The 22389-nt window shown below is 53.7% G+C and overlaps 3 protein-coding genes and 1 long non-coding RNA gene across 8 annotated transcripts; 1 reads left to right on the top strand and 3 right to left on the bottom strand.

Annotated features, from left to right (window-relative positions):
* Positions 1-514: 514 nt before the first annotated feature.
* On the bottom strand, positions 515-3283 carry HOXD9 (homeobox D9). The gene is made up of 2 exons (XM_015110412.3): positions 1853-3283; positions 515-1504 (listed from the first exon to the last, which is right to left on the bottom strand). Exons 1-2 carry the CDS (start codon positions 2646-2648, stop codon positions 1263-1265), a joined length of 1038 nt encoding a protein of 345 aa, XP_014965898.1. The 5' UTR covers positions 2649-3283; the 3' UTR covers positions 515-1262.
* A 2905-nt stretch (positions 3284-6188) lies between these two features.
* HOXD10 (homeobox D10) lies at positions 6189-8559 on the bottom strand. Its single transcript, XM_015110413.3, has 2 exons — positions 7815-8559; positions 6189-6474 (listed from the first exon to the last, which is right to left on the bottom strand). The coding sequence occupies exons 1-2, from the start codon at positions 8557-8559 to the stop codon at positions 6197-6199; spliced, it is 1023 nt and encodes a 340-aa protein (XP_014965899.1). The 3' UTR covers positions 6189-6196.
* On the bottom strand, positions 6516-18441 carry HOXD11 (homeobox D11). Of its 2 annotated transcripts, XR_013401875.1 has the most exons (3): positions 17271-18441; positions 16055-16506; positions 6516-14076 (listed from the first exon to the last, which is right to left on the bottom strand). XR_013401875.1 is itself a non-coding variant. In XM_028830867.2 (2 exons), exons 1-2 carry the CDS (start codon positions 18049-18051, stop codon positions 16271-16273), a joined length of 1017 nt encoding a protein of 338 aa, XP_028686700.1. In that variant the 5' UTR covers positions 18052-18441; the 3' UTR covers positions 15766-16270. The 2 variants fall into 2 exon arrangements, 1 of the variants encoding a protein (XP_028686700.1); XM_028830867.2 differs by lacking the exon at positions 6516-14076 and having other exon boundaries at positions 15766-16506.
* LOC144333313 (uncharacterized) lies at positions 18328-22221 on the top strand. 4 transcript variants are annotated; one of them, XR_013401880.1, is made up of 3 exons: positions 18328-18464; positions 19483-19689; positions 20394-20762. It is a non-coding gene; the product is annotated as an uncharacterized LOC144333313 (long non-coding RNA). The 4 variants fall into 4 exon arrangements; XR_013401877.1 differs by lacking the exon at positions 18328-18464 and having other exon boundaries at positions 18874-19689; positions 20394-20535; positions 20723-22221; XR_013401879.1 differs by lacking the exon at positions 18328-18464 and having other exon boundaries at positions 18636-19689; positions 20052-22221.
* Positions 22222-22389: the final 168 nt, after the last annotated feature.

Raw genomic sequence — 22389 nt, 5'->3', positions numbered from 1 at the left:
ACTTTGGGGCTTTGGTGGGAGGGGCAGAAGCTTACAGACTGACTAGCTGGGACCTCCCGGAGCCAGTCAGCCCCCCCGCCCCCAGCTCGGACAGTTGCTCCAGAGTGCAGAGTTGGCCTTTCCCTTGTTTGGAGAGGGGTTTGGCATCTGGGGCTCCAAGAGCCCAGGGAAGGTTAGAGTGCTGTGTACCCAAGCCCTAGCCTGAAAGTGCCTCGCTTCTGGGGCCTGCTGGCTCCTCTGGGCGCTGCTGCAAAGCTAACACTGGGCCCAAGCACAGAGTTCATGGAGGAGCTTGAACCAGGTTTGGGGAGTCACCAATGTCCCCCCCCCAGGGTCTGTGCTGCCGCATCTGCCTGCACAAAGGGATGTGAGGCAGAGAAGGCAGAGACACATCAGAGAGATCTGTCAGGTGGAAGGGCCCTGAATTTTTAACAGTGTCTCCCTCCCAGGGGTAGAGGAGAAATATTCCGAGTGTGAAATTTTGCAGAGAGACAGAAAAAGCAGGCACACAACGTTTAGGGCCAGCGTCTGGGCTCCATTTGATCAGGTCAGCATTTATTAGTAGGAAGCAGTAACATTTACAACTGGTCCTCGGGCAGGAACCGGGACGGCCACCATCCATGGCCGCCCACGCGAGCCCAGCCTTCGGGGGAAAGAGTAGCGGGTCCAATGCACTGAGGACAAACCCCAACCCGCCCGAGGCCCTGGGCTCCTTTCTAGGCCTCACTGGAGATCTCCACCGAGGTCCCGCGGGCTCCCTGAGGAAAGGGGGCTTTCGCAACTGGTGGGCAACCCGGCCGGGCTTCAGCGTGGGCTAGCAGCCGGCGTGTCCGCACTGTTGTCGCTCGGCCTTCATTCTTGGAATTAGGGCGCATTTGGCCCCTGTTTGGGCAGCGCTAGGGGTGAGGGGACTAAACTACAGCACTTTTCAGAAACATGGGGGACATTTACACAAGAGAGGGCTCCCCAAGCCAGCGTGCACTCACAAAATATAGCATTTCCTAAGGAACCAATGGAGCAGGAAAGGGAGTGGGATAGGGCGAAACCCCAAAGCCACTTGGTTTTTCCAACACATAAACGAGCAAATACAGAGTCCCCCAAATACCTCACAGAGACCAACCACACAGTCACTTCTATCTAAAAAAGAAAAAAAAAAGTCCAAGTCGCTGGAGAGTTTCTGGAAATCAAGCACCAAGCACCCACAAAGGAAAAAAACAACAAAAACCGCTGCCCTTGAGCGCTCCCGCCAGCACCGCGCCGGGTCAGTCTCCTTTGGGGCATTTCTCCTTGCTCATCTTTTTCATTTTCATCCTACGGTTCTGAAACCAGATTTTGACCTGTCTCTCTGTTAGGTTGAGAATCCTGGCCACCTCGTAACGCCGGTCCCGGGTGAGGTACATGTTGAAGAGGAATTCTTTCTCCAGCTCAAGCGTCTGGTATTTGGTGTAGGGACAGCGCTTTTTCCGGGTGGAGCGAGCGTGGATCCAGTTCGCTGCGGGGTTGTCTACAAAGAGGGGGGTTTGGAGACGGGTAGAGATGGGCGGAGGGGAGGCAGGGAGAGATGACAGGGTGGGGAAGAGAGGTCATTAAATTAATTTCACCAAGGATGGTCGCTTTTCACAACTTGGGGGGAATTATCATAAAAAGCCTTAATGCCAGCGCTCTGTTTACCGTACAAACCGAGCGCCCAGGGTAGGTGGTTATGGGAAGCTCTTTTTATGGATGCATGTTGCTCGCCTAGGCTTGGGTAGGCGTCTAGACGTTTTTATAGGTTAGTAAAACTATCAGTTTTGCACATTCGAGCCTTACAGGTTTCAGCAATAAATCAGGGGGCAATTTCTTTTGCACTTACTTGGGTCAAGTTGCTGTTGCTGCGGCTGCGAATGCTGCTTCTCCTCCTCCTTCAGCGGACAGCCCGGACTCGGGTGGTCGCTGCAAGCTGAGGGCTCTGACGAGCCGCCCGTCCCAGTCGCGGCCCCAATCCCTGCCCCAGGCCCGGTTCCCCCCGTCGCCGCTGCCGCCTTGTCCCGCAGGAACGAGTTGCAAGAGAACTCGGGGCCGCTGCTCCCCTGGGACTCCCGGGCCGCGGAGCACTCAGTCCGTTTGGAGGAGGAGGATAAGGAAGTGGAGGAGGAGGTGGTGGAGGCGGCCGTGGCGGGGGCCGGGGCTGCTCGGGTTTCAGGCTTAATCCCGTAGTGGCGCCCGTTGGCTGGGCCGCTGGGGCCAGGGCTGGGACCGGGGCCCGGGCCGCCGCCTCCACCACCACCGCCACCGCCACCGCCACTGCCCGCACCGCCCGGGAAGCCGGGCAGCGGCTCCATCCAGGAGCGCACGTAGCGGCCGGGCTCTGAGGCAGAGGCGGCCAGGGGCGGCGGGGGAACGTACGGGTGGTAAAGGCCGCTCATCGCCGCCGCCGCCGGGGGCTGGGCAGGCACCGCGGACCACGAGGCAGAGAACACGGCCGATTTGGGGGCAAAACTACACGAGGCGAACTCGGCGGCGGCGGCGGCCGGGCTATCAGCCACACCTGCAGGCCGGCCCTGCGCGCCTGGCCCCGGCGGCCCGAAGCGCGCCGCGAACACCTCGTCGCCCTCATGGCCTATAAGCGAGTCCACGTAGTAGTTGCTGAGGGTGCCACTGGAAGACATTTTGAGGCGTCCCGCGCTCCCACCCAAGGTTACACTGTCCGCCTCCGAGCCGCTCCCCGCCGGCGCCCGAGCCGCCGACTAGTTCGCAGGCTGCAGCCTCCACCATTGGTCGCGCGGCCCACGTGATCATATTTACCAATACCGGGAGTAAATCAGTCCGCTAAACTGGGGGCTGCTGTGATTAAAAAAAAAAAAAATCATCAACATAAGCGCCGCAATTAGAGCCCGCAGGCCTGGTCCATGTGCCCGGCTCGGCCCGGCCCGGCCCGTCCTGGTCCGCCCAGGTGCTGCCAGGACCACAGACGCGACCGCAGCCGGAGGAGGCGCTGGGGACTATTTGTTCGCTTCTTCTTGCAACCCTCGGTCCGGCAGTCCGGCCCCGGCGATGACTCTCCAGCTTCCGAGCCCGGGCGGCGTATCCCGGGCACAGGGAGCGGCCGAGGGCTCGCCAGGCCGGTGTCGCCCGAGGCAGGCGGGCCCTCGGGGGCGGCCCCTGGCGCCCTAGGGGAGCTGTTCTCCCCTTGCCTCTCTTCCTACCCACACCCATCCCTCCCCACACACACGCTTGCTCACAGCTTGTCGTGTTGTTTAAAACAGGTGGAAGACCTCTGTAATGATATTATGCCTTTCAATAAAAATTTTATGAGGTGTATTTGATTATAGATTAATGTGTCCCTAATAAAACGGACGGATGGAGCAGCTCGGAGGGCCCCCCTCCCCCTGCCACACTCACACACGCCCGCGCGGCCACACACACCCCGACGTGAGGCTGGACACACGCCGCGGCCCGAGGGCCGAGCCAGGGTGGCCCGGCGCAGCGGCGGAGGATACAGAGGGGCTTCTGCCTGCCCTCGGAAGGGCGGGCGGCCGGGAGAGTTGGCGCAGCACAGACAGTGGCGGCCAGGGTGCCTCATCTTCTCCGGTGCTGCTGGAAAGGCCCTGGAAGAGAACACGCCACAGGGCAGAACCCAAATGCTAGAGCAGCTTGCTCCCGCTCGCCGCCCCAGCCCTGCCTCAGTGAGTCTCCCCGGGCAGGGCCGCTTCGCGTAGTTCGCACTTAGAGGCCTCGGAGTAGACTCCCAAAATGTCTAAAAATTTCGGCCGAATGGCTAAGTCCTTGGGCCACTCCCTTCTGATTTTTTTTTCCCCCTTACAGAGGTGAGGTTGAGCAGCCTTGAATCTGAGGGAAATGCCCATTGTCACTCCCAAATCCATGGTACAAAGCCTCGGAAGCCCGGCTGGGAGCCGAGACAAAAGCGGCCGGGGCGCTGGCGGCGGTGGGCATATTCCTCGCTCTACAAGTTGCCCAGCTCACCCTTGGAGGGCTCCCGGCCCACCTCCAGCCCCGAAAAGGAAGAGGGTAAATGGCTACTTATGGCCTGATTGATTACCTTTGCCAATAGCTTTCTGATTTTGTTCCAGAGGGGATGCCTTTGCATTGTAGCTCAGGCTTTCCTCAGAGACATGGCCCACTATCAACAACTAATGGCGCTCCCCACATGATCGGAGAAACGGCTAAATAAAAATTACCCTCCTCCTGCCCAACCGGTGTTAAGTCTGGGGCAAATCTATTACAACGTTTTCAATCTAGCATTCATTCCAAGCCCTCTCCCCCACCCCCAGGAAATGACCCCCTAAAAGAATTCTGTCTTGGAATGTTCCTGGTTTGGAGGAGGAAGTTTAAAATTCTGAATGCTAGTGTCCCGAAGACTCCCTGTATGAGGACTTACAGCACCTAAATGGATCGTTCTTAGGGAAACATTTAAAAGGAAGAAATGGAAAGGATGTGTTTTGTGAAACTGCTGGAAGCTGTTTGAAACTGCAGGCAGGACCTGGGGTAACGAATTTTCTGTTAGCTTTCCCGTGCAAGGCCTCTTCTCCCTTTTCCCCGACAGGACTAGATAAGTCTGGGCTCTCTAGTGGGATCCTGTAGAAGCCGGTGGAAGCTGGTGGGAGTCTCCCGGGCCATGGCAGTGAATGGAACATTAGACTTCATAGGAAGTTATGTTCATTTGCAAAATTTTCAGTCACGCTTTCTGCATTTTCTTGCATCCCAGATGCCACCAGCATTTTGTAATTAAATAGAGGAAAGACTGGGGGAAATCTTTTCATTTCTTCCTTTAAAAAAATTTTAATGTGGGCCACTAAAAGGTAATGACTGAGCAAGAAACCCGTCCACAAGGAGATCAAGGCAAAGTCGGATGGGAAAACTCACCCATCCTCGGCTTCTCTGGGGTCTGGCTGTCTTGCGCTTGGGATGGGGGTAGGGCTGAGGGAAAGGGGACAGAATTGGATCCGCTGCAGTGCTACACTGCTGCTTGTCCTTGCTCCTGTAATGAAGGCCGGCAACTTCCAGGTGGGCAAGACTAGCTTCAACCTAGCCCCTGATGATTGCTCGCCAGCCAGAAATCACCAAGATGCCACTGAAAGCATTAAAAACAACACAACCAAAACCAAAGAGGAGAAAAACACACAAATGGGAAGCTTTAAGGAGAAAGTGGCTTGGGGTATAGGCTTACTTACCAGGTTCAGGCCAGAGGAAAGCTCACACCCATTGAGAGTGCAATTATATTACTGTCACTGGGGACTAGGAAAGGAAAGAGGAGACTCCCCTTCCTCCCAGTTATGAAAACTTCACTCTCAGGCTAGCTTATCATTCCTCTCCCCCAACCACTGCCAAAATCCAATACCCTAGGCCTCCTCCAGCTTTTCTCCCCCATCTCCCTTTCCCTACTAGTCTATCACTCCCTTGCCCAAATGCCCCCAAAAGGGAGTGTAACCAGAAGATAATCTCACCATAGGCTTTCTTTTCCACCATAACATATTTCCATTTGAGAAAGCAGAGGGAGCGAGCTCGTTTCCAGAGTTTATTGCATTATACATGCGACCAGAACATGCACAGAAAGGACAGGTTGCTGTTGTACTTCTACCAAACCACAGATGCACCACAAGGGAAAGGCTACAAGGCATAAATCATCAATATCCCATCTCACCAAGGACAATTGCTAAATTCATTTGTGAAAAGATACATTGTAATGTGCTTTTTAAGTCCCCCTCCCTCCAAGCTTGTGGGTTTTCTTAATTTTTTTTTTTTAAATATATATGTCATTTTTAAAGTACTGGATGTATTCAAAATGCCATGAGTTCGTGGACTAACCACACACATAGACTTTTTGTGTTAGGAAAGACATGAAAAAGTCACATTGCTGGATGGATGGATGGATGCTCTACAGTTCCAATAAGTTAAGACCCAAATGAAAATGCGCAATAATAGTTACCCTGCATTACGATGAAAAAATAATAAATTACACGTGCTAAGTTTTTTAATATATATATGTATATATATATATATATACTCATAGGGATTACAGATCACTTGCAGCACGAACATAATGACCCCAAAGTCACATTCTAGCAGGAAAACAAAATACAACAAAACAAAAAACAAAGAGCGGTGAAGGTTTTGTTTCCGCTTTCCCAGTCCTCCAGCACTGGGCCCTGGAACGCGGTGCCCCCTCTCCAATCCTGGCCTCTGACCGGCCTCAGACCTAAGAAAACGTGAGGTTGGCGGTCAGTTCTCGGATCCGATTCTCTCGGCTCATCTTCTTGAGTTTCATTCGGCGGTTTTGAAACCAAATCTTGACCTGCCTGTCGGTGAGGTTAACGCTCTTACTGATCTCTAGGCGGCGCTCGCGGGTGAGGTACATATTGAACAAGAACTCTTTTTCTAATTCCAGCGTTTGGTGCTTAGTGTAAGGGCACCTCTTCTTTCTGCCACTCTTTGCAGTAAGCCAATTGCTGGTTGGTGTATCAGACTTGATTTCCTCTAACAAAATTAAAGGGAGAAGAAGAAAAAAAAATCAAGAGTTTTTGTTTTTTTTTGGTTTTGGTTTTTTTCTTCAGTCTGTTCAAATGTACCCTTGGCCATGACCCTGCTGGCAGCCAGGCCGCTTTGGAAAATGCTAGTATTAAACATTACTCACATGAAGTGGGCCCTGGAAGGGAATCTTACACTGATGCCTCATTATGTAAATGACATGATGGCAGGACAGTCTGCATTTGGGTTCTCTCTCTCTCTCTTTCAACTTTCTGACTTGTACAAAACATTAGTACAATAGTAAACTTTCCAGATCACCCCAGCAACATTCTAAGGGTTCAGCTCGTAACAGGGACCGAGGGGAATAAGCCACAACCTGGACAAGCCTACCAACCCCACTGCTGCCTCAAGTCCCCAAATCTGCCGCTTCTTCCCCACCTCTCCTAGGCAGTCAGGGAGCCCCACAGTCAGGCTTATAGGTGCTCATTCTCTTTCAAAAGATAAATGGGGAAGCTAGAGCACCTTTCCCACCTTGCCTGGGTATTGTTGCATTCCCCAGAATTTCCTTAATTTTCATGTCTTTTTGCCCCCACACAAAAGCATTCCCCCCGAAATGGAGCCCCCTACCGTGGCCCACCTCTAAGCACTGGGGGAGAGGAGCGGGGTTCCTTCGCAAAACGCCAGATCCCTGGCTCTTTTCCTTAGCCCAGCACTAAGGCTGGCCTTGCAGGGTGGGCAATGCGGGTTCCACTCTCCCCCTCCGCCTTTGCCCTCTTTGCCGACGGATTGCAAAGCCTGCAGCACTTTTCCTAAACAAAGCCAAGGTTAACTAGCCCAGCAAAGGCAGTAAGCCCTGTTTCCCAACTCAAGCACCAACCAGACCAGCCATCTCTTTCCCCTCACCATCCCCAAGCTCGCAGGATGCGGGGTGCATACACGTGAACACGAACACGGTGCCCTGGGTCACCTTAACATGATCACTGGGCTCAAGGCAAAACTGGAACTGCAACTCTGAGCAGGAGAAAGGAGGCTCTGGGGTTGTGTTTACGAGCCGCAGGTCTCCTTTGCGCTCTTTTGTTGTGTTTCAGGTCTAGCTCAGGAAAAATAAAACCCGCAAGCTTTTCCTCTGCCCGGGCGCCATCAGTGTGGGGCCAGGACTGGCGGGGAGGGCCAGGGCAGCAGGGGAGAAGCGGGGACTCTCTCAGGGCTGAGATCAGCCCTCTAAAAGCCAGGCGGAGCAGCACCTGCCAAGTCGGGCGCCGGCTCGGCGCTGGGCACCCCGGCACTCCCTCTCTGCCGGGTTCCCGGGCTGCGCGCCCCGCTGGGGTGGCAACTCTGCTCATACCGACCTTTGCTTTCCTTCTCCTGCACTTCGGGACTGGACACGGAGACCTCAGCCAGGCAGCTCCTCTCTTCGGGAAGGCCGCCTTTGGCCTCGGGGCTCTCCACCTGGGAGACTTTGGTGGGCTCCTGGCCGCTCGCGGGCTCGTTCATCTTCTTTTCCATCTGCAGCTGGGCAGCGGAGAGCTGTGGCTTGGCCGCGCCACGAGGGTTGAGCTGGAGCATGACAGTGGAGCTGCCTTCGGGGCTGTTATTGTACTCTTGGGTTTTCCCGGTGGCGTAGGTCTGACTCAGTCTAAAATATCCAGGGACGGGAACCTCAGGGTTCTCAACGGGACAAGACTCAGGGACCAGCCTCTGGTACGAAGGGACCTCGGCCGAAATGAGTTTGTTGCGCTTATCAGAATACATGCAGCAATTGGATTCTTCCTTAATGTTGGTGGTGAAGGAGCAAGTGGGGACTTGCTGTGTAACAGGTTGCTCTATTCGACAAGATCTGTTCGGATCTGTCCAACTGTCTACTTGAGGTATATAAGGATGCACATTCATACCCATATTTTGGTGGTTCACTTCTCTTTTGGCCAGAGACGGGAGCAGTCCACAGGTTTGCATTCCATAGGTCCCCATGTCTGCGCTAGGTGGTGGCATGTACATGCTGGCGCTGCTCGAATAAAAACTGTCACTCCTGCAGGCACTGATCAAGGAATCTACTAAAAAAGTATTAGCAGCAGGAGAGCTGTTGGGAAAGGACATTTTGGGGAAGAATTTGAAGAAGAGAGATTGTGTCCTTTGTAGGCTGACATCTCTAGGAAAACATTCCCCGTGTAATTGTGGATGCCTCTGCCGACCACATGACAACCAAGCCAATGAGATTTGAAAATGGCCTTGAGCCGCAGCCTCCTCTCAGGTCACGTGCTCCAGAGCCTGGCTGGCCAGCTGCGTAAGCACGGACAACAGCGACATCTACTACGCTCCCGCGATAGTGCGCGCTGGAGACAACCGGCCCAGCGCTCTCCGCCGCCCTCCAGTCCGCCTCTCCAGGGCACGCCAGGCCAGCCCGCCCCACTTGCGTCCCCCGCTTCGGCCACTGGACCCAACTGGCGGAAGGAAAGGCTCAGCTCTAGGGGCCTCCAAGTGGACACACACGGACGGGGAGGGAAGCCAGAGTGCCCTGGCGCCAGCGCACAGAAGCATCCCCCCACACACACCCAGGCAGAACGCGCTTAAGAGGGCCGGGTCCAGGACAAGCGGGTGGGGGCGCAGGCTGGTTAATTTAGTTCCGGGCAGCCCAGCGGGGAAGGTGAGTCGGATTCCGCGGGTCCTGAGACATCCCACCTCAGGGGTCCAAAGGAAAGACCCCTCGGGGCAAAGAAGCGGCCAAGGTGTCTCTCGGAGGCTGGAGGCAAAAAAGGGCCGAGAGGGCCGGGAGGCCAAGCAGCTGGCCGGGCCCAGATCCCCATGGATGGGTCGGGTCCTGGCGTTGTCCTCCCCCTCGGTCCTCCTGCCTGGCTCCCGGTCTCTATGCGCCCCAGCGGGCTACACGAGCCTTCGGCTCTCAGAGGAACCACACCCTGACCTCTGCGGGTCTGGACATCTGGGAGCTTTCAGCCCAGAGACAATTCTTTGCTAACAGTTCACTATCCGCGAAAGCGTCCCTCGGGCTCCGGGCAGGAGAACTAAATCGAGGTTTCTCTCCCCACACCCTGATAATGGAGGGCAGAAAGGAAGGAGGAAAGGAAAAAAAATGTAAGAATAGGAGAAAGTCTGACCCTCAGAATCCAGAAGTTTTAGAAAATTGACTGGGCCAAGGAGGACAGAGAGAAATGCAAAGGTGTCATTTGGTTCTTCTGCAAAGAAAAATGTTTTCCTTTTATGGATTTTGTAAAAGCATTGGTTTCTGACAAGTGCAAGGTACAAAAGGTTGTGGAATTTATTAATACATATTAAGAAGAATCAGGGCGATCAATAAAATTCTCATCTACATTCTTGGGCTACTTGGTAATTTTCTTGCTTCTGAAGGTTTTTAAAGAGTTATGCCCGCTGTTGCCACACACGGGAAGATACTTTATTAACAAATCAATCGAGACTTTGTAAAGGATAAGATTAATAGTTAAATTTAGCATAATGGCGTTCACTTTATGAATTATTGAAAATTATACTATTGATTTTTTTCCCTTCGCTGCTAACCAAGAAGGTCAATTTTTGTTTTAACACAAATTGTCAAATATTAAAAGTTGTACTTTTGTCAGAAGTTGAGTTTTACAGTTTTGGACAATTCCTAAAATTATTTGACAAGGCTTTACTTGGGTAAGGGAGGGGAAGGCGGTGGGAATCTTAGTTCTCTGTTTCCTTTGGTGAGGGAAAGTTCTATAAAGAGGATATGGTCTGATATTGTGGTCCAGCTCATTAAAGAACCACCACTACCACCACTACCACCATGGAAACTCAGAGTTTTATGAGAAACTTCAACAACTTCCTCCCTGCCTCTCTGGTTGCAGGCGGGTGAGCCGCCCTGCGGAAGCCCGGGCCTCGGGGCAGCAGCGGGGAGCTTTAACCTTGATTTCCAAAGACTTGCCCTGAGTAAGGGGCTGGCCAGGGCTTGCAGCCGTCCTTCAGCCTGCCAGGTTCCCTTCCTGCCAGCCGAGAAACTAAAGCAGCCCCAGAAACTCTGACCGTGAACCAGTTCTCAGTCTGGGAGGGCATCTGTGTTCTCTTTTCCCCACACTCGCTGGGGCATGGGCTGGCCTTGGATTTCAGGCCCAGAGACTGAACTTGTGGGTAAATTGGGTTTCCGCCTCAACAGAACGTTTCTTTGGGGCCTGATGTTCATTAAAGCGCCTCAGCATTCTGGGGGACTTAGTAGCCCGCCCGCTCCTTTACAAAACCCTTTCCCAACAAATCCTTTGTCCCTCTTCCCAAAAAGGAATCTCCCCTGGCCTGGTGGAAACAAGCGTTGAACATTATTTTCGGCCTTGGGACCGTTTCGCTTGTTCCCTCTCAGTGTTCTCGCCCAAACAATAACCTCTTTTAAAAAACTCCGCGGTGGCAATGAGACAGACCTTTTAAACCTTTATGCAGCTGTTCAAATACAACATCATTGTCAGGTTAAAAGCCTGGCGCCTCTAACTGCTTTGGCTGCGGCATCCCAGCATAGCCTGAGGTTTAAACATTACCTTTCCACAGGGGTGGCTGTTTTTGAGCTTGGGGGTGGGGGTTGAGGACGCAGGGGGAAAAAAAAAAAACACGTAACTTTTGACTCTAGGTTGCTAAGGTACTGTTCAAAGCTAACAACCACTGATCAGCGCCCTGAAATTTGCTTTCTCACATAGTAGAGATCTTGTTCTGAGCCAGGGCTAAGCGTGCCCAAGGCTGGATAAAGTGCCCGCTGCACTCGCTTGCCGCAGGCGTCCTGACACCAGCTTGGCGCTCCAGCAGTATCGAGTGTCTCCCTTTTGCCTCTCGGCCAAGAGAGCTGCTGGGAACTCGTTTGCCCAATTTTCCCTATCCTAAGCAAGCCAAGACTGCTTAATCTAATCGGGAATTTTATGCCCATCAAATGCCCTTTCATAATCTTTATTTATACATGACGAAAACATACAGGCTAAAAACAACCAATTCCTTGCGGAGGGGTAGGTCTGCAGTGAATAGGCAGGATGTGTCTTCAGAATTTGGGGACCTTTCCATTTCAGCTTTCAGTGACTTTGAGCTCTAAGTCACTCCCATATTAGAGTTACATAGGTTTTTACTCACAGACAAAAATGTGTATATCAGATGTAGTTCTGAATCTGTTCTAAAAAAATTCTATGTTTATCTTTAAAATTTCTGCCTTCAGACCCTCTCCTTGAGACTAGAGACCGCCAATATTTTGAGATATTTTATCATTTAAAAATCGAGCAAGATAGAAATAATACAAAAGAATGATCTGAGCCCCAAAGGATGGAAAGTGTGCCTAAGACTCTAAGGCTGAGATGAGACAAATGGAATAAAAAGGCAGTGCTCTAAAGGCCAGCCTTTATTTTGCTTATGAGTATTTAATGTAGCTGATGGTTTTGATCATCTTTAGATCAGTTGGAGCAGTTACCATTAATAATAAATCAATATTGCACCATAAAGGAGATGAATACCCATATTTGTACCAAGACGCCCGTCTTCCTGCCACAGTTCTTTCCAGGGAAAAATTAAAAGAATAACTTGAGCAAGAAATTAGCATTTGTAATCAAAAAGTGACTTGCATCTGCACTCTTGTCTCCTGGAAGAAAAGTTGAAGCCCTGGGCCTGAGTGGACCTGTGGGCTCTTAGGGTCACCCCGGATTAGGGTCCCGAGCCACCTCTGGGCTGTGTCACTCTTTGGGGACAGAGCGGATGGAGTCAATGAAAAGCTGTCTTCCCAGGGCTCTGCTCCGGGTTGCACTGTGCACCTCCAAGCCAAGGTGAAAGGAAATCTAGTGGGCAAATGAGGAGTCTACCACCAATGCAATAAGGGGTCTATCGAGACGTGCAACAAGGGCCGGCGGCCGGAGAGCCTCTTTCTTCACAGACACAAAGGACTCCTACTTCGCGCATTTCCCTTCCACTTCAGAGTCTGAGACCTTGGCGCCTCGGGATCCAAGGCCACTCTCCGCAAGCCCCACACACTCTGAAAGATGGGGGTGGGGAGAGATCTTCAGCCCCCAGAGGTCCTGGTCTGATTCCCGGCCCTTGTCAGGCCCATCTTGGGCGCAGGGAGGAAAGGAACTGCAGACCGCTGAGAAGCGGTGTTTCGCAGGCGGCTGCCAGCCAAGGACAAGGGGCCCCCGCACAGCCAGATGTGTAGCCGCTGGGGCCGCCTTGGGAGGAACACAACGACATTTAGGGAGGGCAGTTCTCACTCCACGTAGACCGAGGACCCCGTTCAGCCTCGGGAAAGGTTGCCTCACTATGGCCAAGCTGGACCGGCGGTCAGACTAGTGGAGCCAAGGTTGCCCGCGGGGAACACCCACACCACTCGTTGGAGCCTCGCCAGGGGGCTCACTGGCGCCCCAGCCTCCCCACCAAAGCTGAGGCCAGCTCCGGGAGACGGGCGAGCGGCAGGCCCTAGGGCCTTTGGTCCAGGGCTTGGAGGGTCAACAAGGCTGGCGCTAATTCTGGGGGTTGCAGGCTCTTCACAATGAACTTCGGAGAGGGAAAGGGGGCAGTCATCCTCCCTTAGAGAGGCCAATGTCCGGCAGCCCTGTCTCCTCTCTTGTGAACTCCGGACGGGGACACAGGCCCTCTCCAAGGTCAGGGGCTTTGCTGGAGGAGGGAGGGCACACAACGAATGCACTGCTTTTGAGAGTCAAAATTCAACTCTGCTCAAGACCGGCGTGCAGTTTGGAAGGGTGGCGTGTTCTGTCAAACGCAAAGCCCGTTTGCTTCAAATACATTCCCCGTTGCACAACGCCTTGAAGTATAAACGTTTCCCCCAGTGCCTGCTGCCTCCCGTGGCCGCATCAGCCCAGCCTGACCTGGGCACACCAACTCACAGTCCTGCCGGCGCCACCCGGTCGCCACTGGTAGCCGCGCACGCCAGGCACGGCCCCGGGCTCCCTAAACCAGAACGATTCTCCCAGTCCCCCATTCGTCTTATTTTTTTCTGAGAGACATTTGGTTAAGTTGGCCGCGCCCTGATCTGTTATAAACAAAAGCCTTTTAATCATTCCAGGCGGTCTGAGAGGGAGCAAAACCGACGAAGGTTTTTTTAGTTTTTTTTTGTTTGTTTGTATTTTGTATTTTTGTTTTTGCGGGGGGGGGATACGGGGATGTAAGTGGGGGGTGTCCAACCCTAGACAAGGCTCACCACACTGAAACCAAGAAAATTGATTTTCCCTAATTTAATTAACTAGCAGTGGCTATGGTGTATTTCAAAATGCATACATTTATCTTTGAAAACTCTCCTTCACACCATCAAGTTATACCAAGCTATTCTTTTGCAATAGCTTTATCTTTAAAAAGACAAAGATTAGGTTATCTGTTTCTTGAATCTAGTTGCTCCGTTTTCTGTCTCTATACAGCTTCTCACACCTCATGGCTGCTTAGAACAAATAAACTAGCAAACACCTTAGCTGCCGCCTGTTTGTAAGGGGTTGAGGTCGCCTATGAGAATCCAGTATTGGACAGATAAGGTACCGCGGCCTCTTGGTCAAACGCGGTTTCTGGAACGTGAGCGCGCCCTCGTGTGGATCTCCAGGCCCCTGCAAACGGGAAATGGTATCTCGGGTTCGGCTTGCCTTGGGTGGTGGGCACACAAGCTTGCTGTGTTTAGATGAAGTTTTTAAAAAATAGATGGAAACAGAAAGAAACAAAAAAACAGTTTTAAGCTCATGTAACGATCATACTATTGTGGCACTGACATTTTAACCGATATCTAGAATCCCAAACAAAGGAATCCCCTTCTTAACGAAATTTTTCCATTGTAGGCTTTGTTTCCATTGCATCTTTCACCAAAGGATGCTTTTAAAAGCAACATAATTATATTTCCTTTTGTTCCTTATTATAGAAAGTGCAATAATTTATTTCACAGGGTGGCAAGTTGCTTTCAAATTTAATGAAGGTGTAGGGTGCACAGAACTCCCTCTTTCAAATGCTTGATTTTAAAACTGCAGTTCTTCATTAAAGCAAAGGGGATCACTATTTAAGACCCCCCGCCAAAATTCTCAGCCTTTCCTAGCTGTAGTGAAAGCAGCTAGCAGGCATTTTAATCTAATCAGTATTTTTAAAAAGAAGTTGACTGCTATTGCATTACACAAACGTTTGCAGGGAAATTAAGGTTATTGATCCTGAAATTAGGAATTTTCTTAGATTTATGGTGAGCTCCTGGTATGATTTTGTGTGGTCATAAGTGTGTGTGTGGCTCTGGCTATGTGTGAGCATGTATGTGTGAGAGTGGGTGGCAGCTGAAAATCAAGAAGAACCTTAAGGCGCCTAATTATTCAGAAAGGTTAAAGGTGATGACCTTGACATTTCGGAAGTTCAAAGGCATACATTTATGCACTTATTTTTTCCTTCCCAAATAAGGCTTAGCAATTTTTAAAATTGCATTTTGAAATGCATGACTCCTTGGAAGATGCATAGGATACTGTGCATTTACAGATTTATATTTTGTCTTTGGGCTTAGGAGAGGTTAAGAGTCATAAGATTCACTTCACTCTTTTCAGAGAGAGAGAAGCTTTTCTCACTCCTCCAGTTTATTGCACATTGCGGAAATCTCTTTTGGGTCCACCAGAAGGTGTATAATATAACCCAATTAAGCTGTTTAGAACTTTGGCTTTTATGGTGTTGTCTAGACAGTTCAAGGTTTTGTAAACAGCCTGCCTGGCCCTGCAACATAAAGTGCAGTACAGCCCTCACCACATTCTTTAACTTGAAGCGATAAATGCCACGAGAGGGTCTGCAGCTCCTGGCCCTATTTCAGTGGGGGCGGGGAGGGTTTACCTTCCCTGCTTCAGGTCCACTGATGATACCAGCAAGCCCTCTTCACCTACTGATGACTTCCTTTTCGAAAACTTCTCCCTTCAATGGAAGGTTCTAATTTTGGTTTCTTCTTTTAAGGGACTGTGGCTCCTTGTTAGCTTGTAAGAGATCATTTGGATTTTCTAACCAGTTTTTAAAAATGGTTGTTGTCTTTTCAGAAATCCCAAGTACATAGACTAGGGGTAGGGGTGGGAGTTTGCTTCTTAGGTTTCTGCTGCCCCAGCCTTACTGTCTGGAGAAGGCAGCGCCAGCATTTCTTGGTCACATCATCAATTCAGAAATTCATCACTAACGTGATTTTTAAAACCAGTAACCTAGAGGTGGTGGGAGGGAATGACTACTATTTTAGTGGGACTAAAAAGTATTTCATTCGATTTTCAGTTGCATGGGTTCTGGCCACTAAAATATCCTAATGAGGCACTAAACCTCGAAGAGGAGAATTCATACAGTGTATTGAAGCTGTAACCTCCATTTTACTAGAAACCATTTATTCGCACAAAAAAAAAAAAAAAAAAGACAGTGACTCATGCCTTGGTATGACAGACTAAAGGTACATTTCCCAAAGTTTAAATAATCTGCATTCACCGAAGAGGAAGGAAGGGATCTCTTAAAACTCAGAGCAAAACACCAGCGCCTTCTAGCACACCCAACCCGGCCTAACTTCCTACAGACCCCGCCGCGTCCCCACGAGGACTCGGAGAGGGGGAGGAGGAACGACAGCACATTGGCGGTAAAATTGTAAAGGGACGTTTGCATTTACCATTTTCCCCTTATTAGGATCCGCTCGGCCAAGTTCCGGCCTCGTCCGCAGGCTGCAGTGGTCGCTGGGAGGTCCCGAGTTGACCGTGGGAAGGAATCGTGAAGTTCCACAGAGAAGAGACGTCATTAAACCCAAGGACATTGGGCCTGCGGAGGGCAGGCTGGTGGGAAGGAGGGTGGGTGAGTGGGGCTGGGGAGGGGTCGCTTCCTGGAGCTCTCAAAATAAGGGGTTTCCAGTGAAATACTGCAGACGGTCTCTGTTCAGTTTCTTTTCTTTCATCCTGCGATTCTGGAACCAGATTTTGACTTGCCGGTCAGTGAGGTTGAGCATCCGAGAGAGTTGAAGTCTTTTCTCTTTGTTTATGTACACGTTAAAGAAAAACTCGCGTTCCAGTTCGCGGATCTGGTACTTGGTATAGGGACAGCGCTTTTTCCGGGACCGCTGGGGGGCCACTGCAAGGCAAAGAGACCAAGGGGTGAGAGAGGCCGCTGCCTGCCAGTCCCCATCCGCCCGCCCGGGCCACTGAGCGAGGGCCAGACCCTGGCCCCGTTGGGGACGTTCTCTGCCGCGGCTGAAAGGCCCTGCCTGCGTCGTGGGGGATGATATATGGGCGGGCACAGGAGAGAGTGCGGGCGTGGACATGTGTTCACGCCCGGACACACACACACACACACACACACACACACACACACACACACACAGCCTGGCACGGAGGTGGGGAAGCAGAGGGCCAGGCAGGCTCTAAAGTGGAACCTGAGGGAAGAGAGACAAGAGCGGGCCCGCGGGGGCATCTGCTTGACTCCAGCGGCGCGCGTCAGCTAGCGGCTTGGATAAAGTCCAGTGCAAGGATCAAACTCCCCCCCCTTCCCACCCCCCGCCTCTCTCCCTTAAAAGCAGGAGGCTCGGGTGTACGCACTCACACTGGCTTGAAATCTCCCTCCCTCCCTCCATGGTCTCTAGCACCCCCTTGCCCAAAACTGGGAAAAGGCTCTCTACAGCGATTAATGTCCTCCTCCAAGTCTACCTTAAGCCCACCTAAATTGGTTTCCTACCATAAACACGCTTTACAACGGCCCGGGAAATCTTATAGGATGTATAAACCTCTTCGAATGCTTATAAAGTAGCACATAAAACGGCGCAAGCAGAGGGAGGCCCCCGCCGCCCCCCCGCCCCCGCGGCCCCCGGGCCCACCGCTCTCCCAGCACCCGGTGCCTACCTGCGCCGCCGCTCTTCTCGGCCCCCGCCTCCACCGGGGGACCCTCGCCGTCGCCACCGCTGCCTTCCGCTGCCCCCTTGGGCTCTGAGCCAGTGGTCGCCTTGGCGCAGGGACTGCCCCCGCTGCCACCAGCCCCGGTCTTGGGGTCGCCCTTGTCCGCTGCACCCTCGGGCTGTGGCGGCGCGGGAGGCGGCGGGGGCTGCGGCCCGGCGAACGGGGGCCCGGGCGCCGCCTCGTAGAACTGGTCGAAGCCCTGTGGCAGGATGCCATTGCGGCCCACCGCGCTGTAGAAGTTGGAGGCGGCGCCCGCGGGGCCGTGCGGCGGCCCCGGCGCAGCGCACACCGGCTCAGGCGCCTTGAAGAGCACGTCCGGCCGGCGGCCCGCGGGCGGGAGCAGCTCGCGCTGCATGGCCGCCTCCTCGGCCGCCGCGGCCGCCGCGGCTGCCGCCGCGGCTGCCGCGTAGTAGGGAGCATAGCCCCCTGCGCCGCCGCCGCCCCCGCCGGGGCCGCCCCCGCTGCTGCCGCCCCCCGCGCTGCCGCCGCCACCGCCGCCGCGGTACGGCCACTTGGCGCGCTCCAGGCCGTAGTCGCGGAAGGCCACTTCGCGCACGGGCTGGACGTGCGGAGCCAGGTTGGAAGAGTAGGGGAAAGTCATCTGGCAGGACGACGGTTGGGAAAGGAACGACGGCTTGCTAGCGAAGTCAGACGGGGCCACATAGTAGGCGCAGCCCGGCAGGTACATGCTGGCTGCGCTCGGGCTGCACTCGTCAAAGTCGTTCATGGCTCAGCGGCGTGCGCGCCAGCGAGCCCCTGGCCTCTCCCCGCGCAGCCAACCTGAGCCATCGATTGCACAAGAGGCTTGGGCCAGGATCAACTAAGCAAAAATCCCCACCGGGCGCTGACGTGCAATTCATCTTGATTGATTCTGGTGGTAATTATGTCACGTGACGCCATGAAGAGAAATGTCCTTATATCTATATCAACGCTCGCCAACACGCCCTGGGACGGCTCCTGGCGCCGAGACGCTGGGGGCGGATCGGCTGCCCTCTCCCGCCAGCTCTCCCAGGGCGCTCCCTGACCAGGCTGCGCCTCAGGCCGGTCACCTGCGCGCCGCTGGCCGCTGCCACCGCTGGGCGCATCTGCCACCGCCCGAACGGGCCGCCCGCCCGCGTCCGCCCTCCCGCGCCGCTTTAAGTACGCGGACCGAGGCCGGTGGGGAGGAGGAAGGAGGGGGAAGAGGGGGAGGAAGGGGGAAGGGAGAGAAGCAGCGAGCGGGGGGGGGGGAGCCCCGGCTCCAGGCTCCCTAGAAGCTAGAAACTAGGTGTGAGGGTGTGAGGTTCCGAACCCCACCCCCCTTACTGCAGCCGCTCCCTCCCCCGCGACTCTGCCACCCTCTGCAGCTCACCCGCCTGGGAGCTTGTTGCTTCTTGTTCACGGGGCGGGCGTAATTTCGCCACTCTCTAGGGCGCAGGGAGCCCTGATTTACATATTTCTCTGCCCAGCGCGTTCAGCGCGGAGTGACTTGGCTCTTTCCGGTTCTGCCCCCAGGGGTGCGAGGGCTGACCTCGGAAAAACCCAGGCCACTCACCGCCTAGGCACTCACCTAGGCCGGGGCCTTCGTGCCCACCCGGCTCTCTTTCCTCTTCTCTGGTTTCCCTCTCTGTTGTCTCTCTTTCTCCTTGCTTGGTCTCTCTTCAGTCTTCTCCCTTCTCTCTCATGTCTTCACTTCTCTCCTTCCCCTTCTTTTCCGCTTTCCTTCTTCCTTCCTCTTGCTTTCCCGTCTCCTTTTTCCTGTCTCTCTCTGCCCTCTCATCCTCTCCCCTCCTTTCCCCTAAGCTGTGTGTCACTGTCTCTGTCTCTCTCCCTGTTGCCTCTCTGCCTTCCCCTTTAGCACTAAGGCCAGCAGCGAGCTCAGCCCGTGGCCCCTGGCCTCCCTAGAATCTGGGGAGTCTGGTGAACAAAAGGATCTGGAGTCCTACTCTCAGGGTGCCTGGCTTCCCGCTGGCTCCCCACAAGAGACAACCCCCTCACACTCGCACCTTCGTCCTCCTCACCCCTCTGCTTTCAGGCCTGGCCTGGGTGTCCGCCTTACACCCAGACCCTTCACTGCTTCGAAGCCCCGCCAAGGCCTGCGCATCCACGTTGCGTTTCCCCGAGGCTCTTCTGGCACCCTTGGGCTGGCATGGTCACTTCAGTCCCTCCCCCAAAATAGGTTGTCTCTCTGAGGGCTCTCAGCGGCGCCTGACTTCCTACTGAAGCCCCTCTGTGTCACCTGGCTCTGAGGCAGACTCTTCGCGGGGCACCCCATGCACTCCCCTGAGGCCTCACTCTCCTCCCAGCCTGCCGCGACCCTCTCCTAGCCCATGGGTCCAGGCGAGGCCTGGGCTCCCACCTCCGAGAGAGAAGACGCTTTTCAAAGGTAAACCGTCCCTTCCCAAACCCAAATCCCAGAACCGAGGGCATGAGGCTGCCCCTTTCCCCAAGATTCCTCCGCCCAGGCAATCCCAGTGCTGGGGCCTGGGCCTCAGTCCTATACCCAGGGCAGGCGGCGCTGGCTGTGATGCTGGTTCCCTCCCTGGCCCGGGCTGCTGCAGTGCCGGTGCTGTGCGCTCTGCCCACCGTGCGGACAGACAGAGAAAAGGCGGGTGGTCTGAGCTAATATCTATTTTCTGGCTGATGTCCCCCCCTTCCTCTTTTTCTCCTCCCTCCCTTTCTCCCTTCCTCTCTCCTTCCTCCGCCCCTTCCCATGTCTGCTTCCCTCCCCCAACACTGCGCAAATAGGTCTGTGGCGACTGGAGGGCACCGAGCCTCCTCCAACTAGAACTGCCCATCTTGTGTGCTCCTTCCCCACAACTGGCACCCCTGCCCAGATTCCAGCTGATATTCTTCTCAACCCAGACCCCCAGCACACGTATCTGCTTCCCCATCTCCATCCCAGGCCCAAGCCTCTCCCTTTAGGACTCGTGGTCGACGCCCCTGGATCTCTCTCCTAAAATGGCTCCCCGGACGCTGCACACTGGCCCTGCGGTAGCTCAGGACCCAGGGCAGCGGCGATGACTTCAATCCAGGTCTTTATGTGTCTGGGGGTTCGCAAAAATTCTCGCACCTTCTCTCTGCTGGCAGCACGGGGTGGGGCGCAGGCAGCCCGGCGCCCCCAGTGTGGAGCCTGCTGACCGCCAAAGAGGGAAATGGGGAGGACGAACCACTCAAGTTCAACGACATGGCGACGGCAGCTCCGGCGGGAGCAGCGATTTGGCGGGGGAGGGTGAGCCAACTGCAGTGGCGCGCCGGTGCACAGGGGAAGGGGGCGGCCGGTCCCTTTCAGCTCCTTAGCGCGGACCCTTGCCCCCCGACCCACTCCACAACCCAGAGCGCTTTCATTCCAGTCCCAGCCCGCTTGGCTCTTTGGCCCCAACTCCCTCCTAGTTCCTGCCCCCATTCCCCAAACCCAGGGAAAACCGCAGCCTCCGGACCCGCGCGTCCCGCTCGAGAACCTACCGTGAAGACCCCGGCTCTGTGGCCTTGTCCTTGCCTGCGCGGCCCCACCCGAAACGCAGGGAGCGCACCAGGCCTTCGGGGCGCAGCCAGCAGCTCTGCGAGGAAGAGCTTTCCGCACAGCGACGGGACGCGATGCGGTGATTTTGAGCCACCCAAGATAAGACACTAACTTGACCTTAACTTTGTCAGGGCGCCCCTGGTATCTGGAGAACGTGAACAGACACTGTCTGGCAGCTCTCGTAAAAGCTGACTGGGGAAGGGATTCTGAGTCATTTCATTTATTGCCACTACAGTTCTGCAAGAAAGCTTTTCCTCCCTGCCAAACTTTAATTATTTATGCTCTTTTAAGAAACGAAAGAAGAGAAACGCAGGGAAAACACCCAGAGCCAGTTCCTTCCCTGCAGAGTCTTCGGAATGGACTCCTTAAGTCAAGCGACGGGAGAACAAAAATATGAGGAGATCACCTTTGTCTAAGGACAGTGGGGCAGTCGCCTTGCCCTCCCCCACTATCACTGAGGGGGGAATGCAGCTGGGAGAGGCGGGTAAAGGGGCATCCCCCCCACATGAATATTTACAACGATTCCGGATTTCTCTTCCACCCGCCGGCATCCCGGAAGCCTCCCCAGCCCGCCTCCCTGGGGGAGAACCCCCAGGCCTTAAAAGCGTCCCCCGTCCCCCGCCGCCCTCTGAGTTCGCAACTGATTGAATGACAGACGAAGCTGGTTTTTTTCTCTTTTTAAAACCGTTTTCTTAGTCAAGAGGCCCGCTTGGACTGTAGCATTTCAGAGGACGCATTTGTCTTTCTGAAGGAAATGTTGAGCACTCAGATTTTAGCGTCCTTTCTCTTCAGCATTTTTTTTTTCTTACAAATTTCTTAGTGGTTCCAAATCTCTGCGGGAACCCAGGCTATGGAAGGAGACACCAGAGTCTTTGTATTTGTGTCAAATAGCAAACGGGATAGATTTGGAAAAAACTGCTGAACCAAGAGATACGCTTTTATATTTAGAATAATTTAATTTTCTGTGAGGAGTGATCTCCATGAATATCCCCTCCCCCCACTCATCCCAGGCTAAAGGAAAGAACACGATGATTTAATGATATATTTTGGAAAGAAACGGCCTCCGTGTTGTCTGTCTTAAGGCCTGGATCTGAGTACGTATGCTTTCCTCCTCCTTTCCCCAGCCTTCGAAGAGCTCAGTGCGGCTTCTGCCTTTGTTCAGTTGTTTTTGAGCAGGCAAACCTCTGAATGCAGAGTCAGACTTGGAGATCCTGCTCTGGGTACCATAGCCTCTATGTGTCCAGCCAGGTGGGGAATCCTTTTGAGCCACAGGGCCTTGGCAGCTCTTGCTTCTTTCTCTCCTATTGAATATATATACATATATGTATATATAGTTGTGTGTGTATATACAATTAAAGAACAATTAAAAATTTAATTATAAAGAACAATAAAAAATTTGCTTCTGGGAAGGGGAGTTGAAATGTTGGATATTTAGTATTAGCGATTTAGTAGTTTTGCTAATTCTTCCTGTAGCTAGAAGCTAGTTTATACCTCCACCAGCTAGGAGCTGGTGTTTGCAAGAAGATGAGTAGCAAGCAGGCCCTGACTTTCCTGGACTGAGCT

Source organism: Macaca mulatta, chromosome 12, assembly GCF_049350105.2.
Source record: "Macaca mulatta isolate MMU2019108-1 chromosome 12, T2T-MMU8v2.0, whole genome shotgun sequence".
Lineage (NCBI taxonomy): Eukaryota > Metazoa > Chordata > Mammalia > Primates > Cercopithecidae > Macaca > Macaca mulatta.
The sequence above is the reverse complement of the archived record's forward strand: the minus strand, read 5'-3'. Positions and strand labels throughout refer to the sequence as shown.